This window comes from Eimeria tenella, genomic scaffold (assembly GCF_000499545.2).
Source record: "Eimeria tenella Houghton genomic scaffold, Eth_scaff3134, whole genome shotgun sequence".
NCBI classification, from domain to species: domain Eukaryota; phylum Apicomplexa; class Conoidasida; order Eucoccidiorida; family Eimeriidae; genus Eimeria; species Eimeria tenella.
In genome coordinates this window covers 2503-3577 of record NW_013542997.1, presented here as the reverse complement: position 1 = coordinate 3577, position 1075 = coordinate 2503, and the positions used below count along the sequence as shown (strand labels likewise).

General features: G+C 63.3%; 1 protein-coding gene across 1 annotated transcript in view; it reads left to right on the top strand.

Moving 5' to 3' along the window:
- ETH_00035880 (myosin heavy chain, putative) overlaps positions 1–1075 on the top strand; it is a gene marked incomplete at both ends in the record, with an annotated part of 4610 nt that overhangs the window by 1125 nt on the left and 2410 nt on the right. The window contains 2 exons of the mRNA XM_013376101.1: positions 242–339; positions 582–905. Coding sequence (XP_013231555.1) covers positions 242–339; positions 582–905 — 422 coding nt within the window. The remainder of the gene's footprint in view (positions 1–241; positions 340–581; positions 906–1075) is intronic.

Here is a 1075-nt window from a genome sequence, read left to right as displayed (position 1 = left end):
TACTTCCGCGGGCCAGGGGCCCCCTGCCCCTCTGGGGGCCCCTGGCTGGTTGTGGGGCCCCACGGTAGCTTCTGCCTTCGCGGGCCGCAGCAGCAGCAGCAGCAGCAGCAGCAGGAAGGTGGCTCCAAACAGATGCATTATGTGTATACTGCGCGCGGTGCGCGGCAGCCACAGGCACTGCAGCAGCAGCCACAGCAGCAGCAGCAGCAGCAGGTGTGCTTGATTTGTGCTGCTGCTGCAGGCGAGACGGAGGAAGAAGAGGGGCGGCTGCAGCGCCGAGTGCATGAGCTTGAAGCGGCAGTTGCTGCTGCCAAGGCCAGCGCAACTGAGGCCTACACGGTGAGCAGCAGCAGCAGCAGCAGCAGCAGCAGAGCAGCAGCGGCAGCAGTCACAGCTTCAGCAGCAGCTCCCGCTGCAGCAGCAACGCCTGCATCTCGTTGCTGCGCACAGTCGGGGAGTTGCAGCATGCGGCTTTGCGACTTTGCTGCTGCGGACTCCAGTCAGCAGCAGCTGGCGCTGCTGCTCCCACCCCACGTGCTGCTGACTCCGCTGCTGCTGCTGCTGCTGCTGCTGTGCTGCAGACGGCGCAGAAAAGAGTAGTGCAGCTAAGCTCTGACTTAGAAGCAGCAGCATCGGGCAAAGAGGAGCTGCAGCAGCGCGTGGAAAGCCTGGAGAAGGCTCTGCAGCAGCAGCGGGAGCAGCAGCAGCAGCAGCAGCAGCAGCACCAGGCTGCGACTCAAGCGCTGCAAGATGAACTCACGCAGGTGAAGCAGCAGCTGCAGCGGGAGAGGCAGCAGCACCAGCAGCAGGTGGCGGGGCGGCTGGAGCAGCAGCAGCAGATGCTGGAGCAGCTAAAGCTGCAGCAGCAGGCGAGCGAAGAAGCACACCAGCAAGCTCTCAAGCTAGTACGCAAACACCCAAGTGTCACAGAGAGCAGCAGCAGCAGCAGCAGCAGCAGCAGCAGCAAGGGCAGCACGGACGTTAGCAGCAGCAGCAGCAGCGAGGGCAGCAGCGCGAGCAGCAAAAGAGCTCAAATGAGAGCAGCACAGAACTAAACAGCTGCAGCAAAACTCGC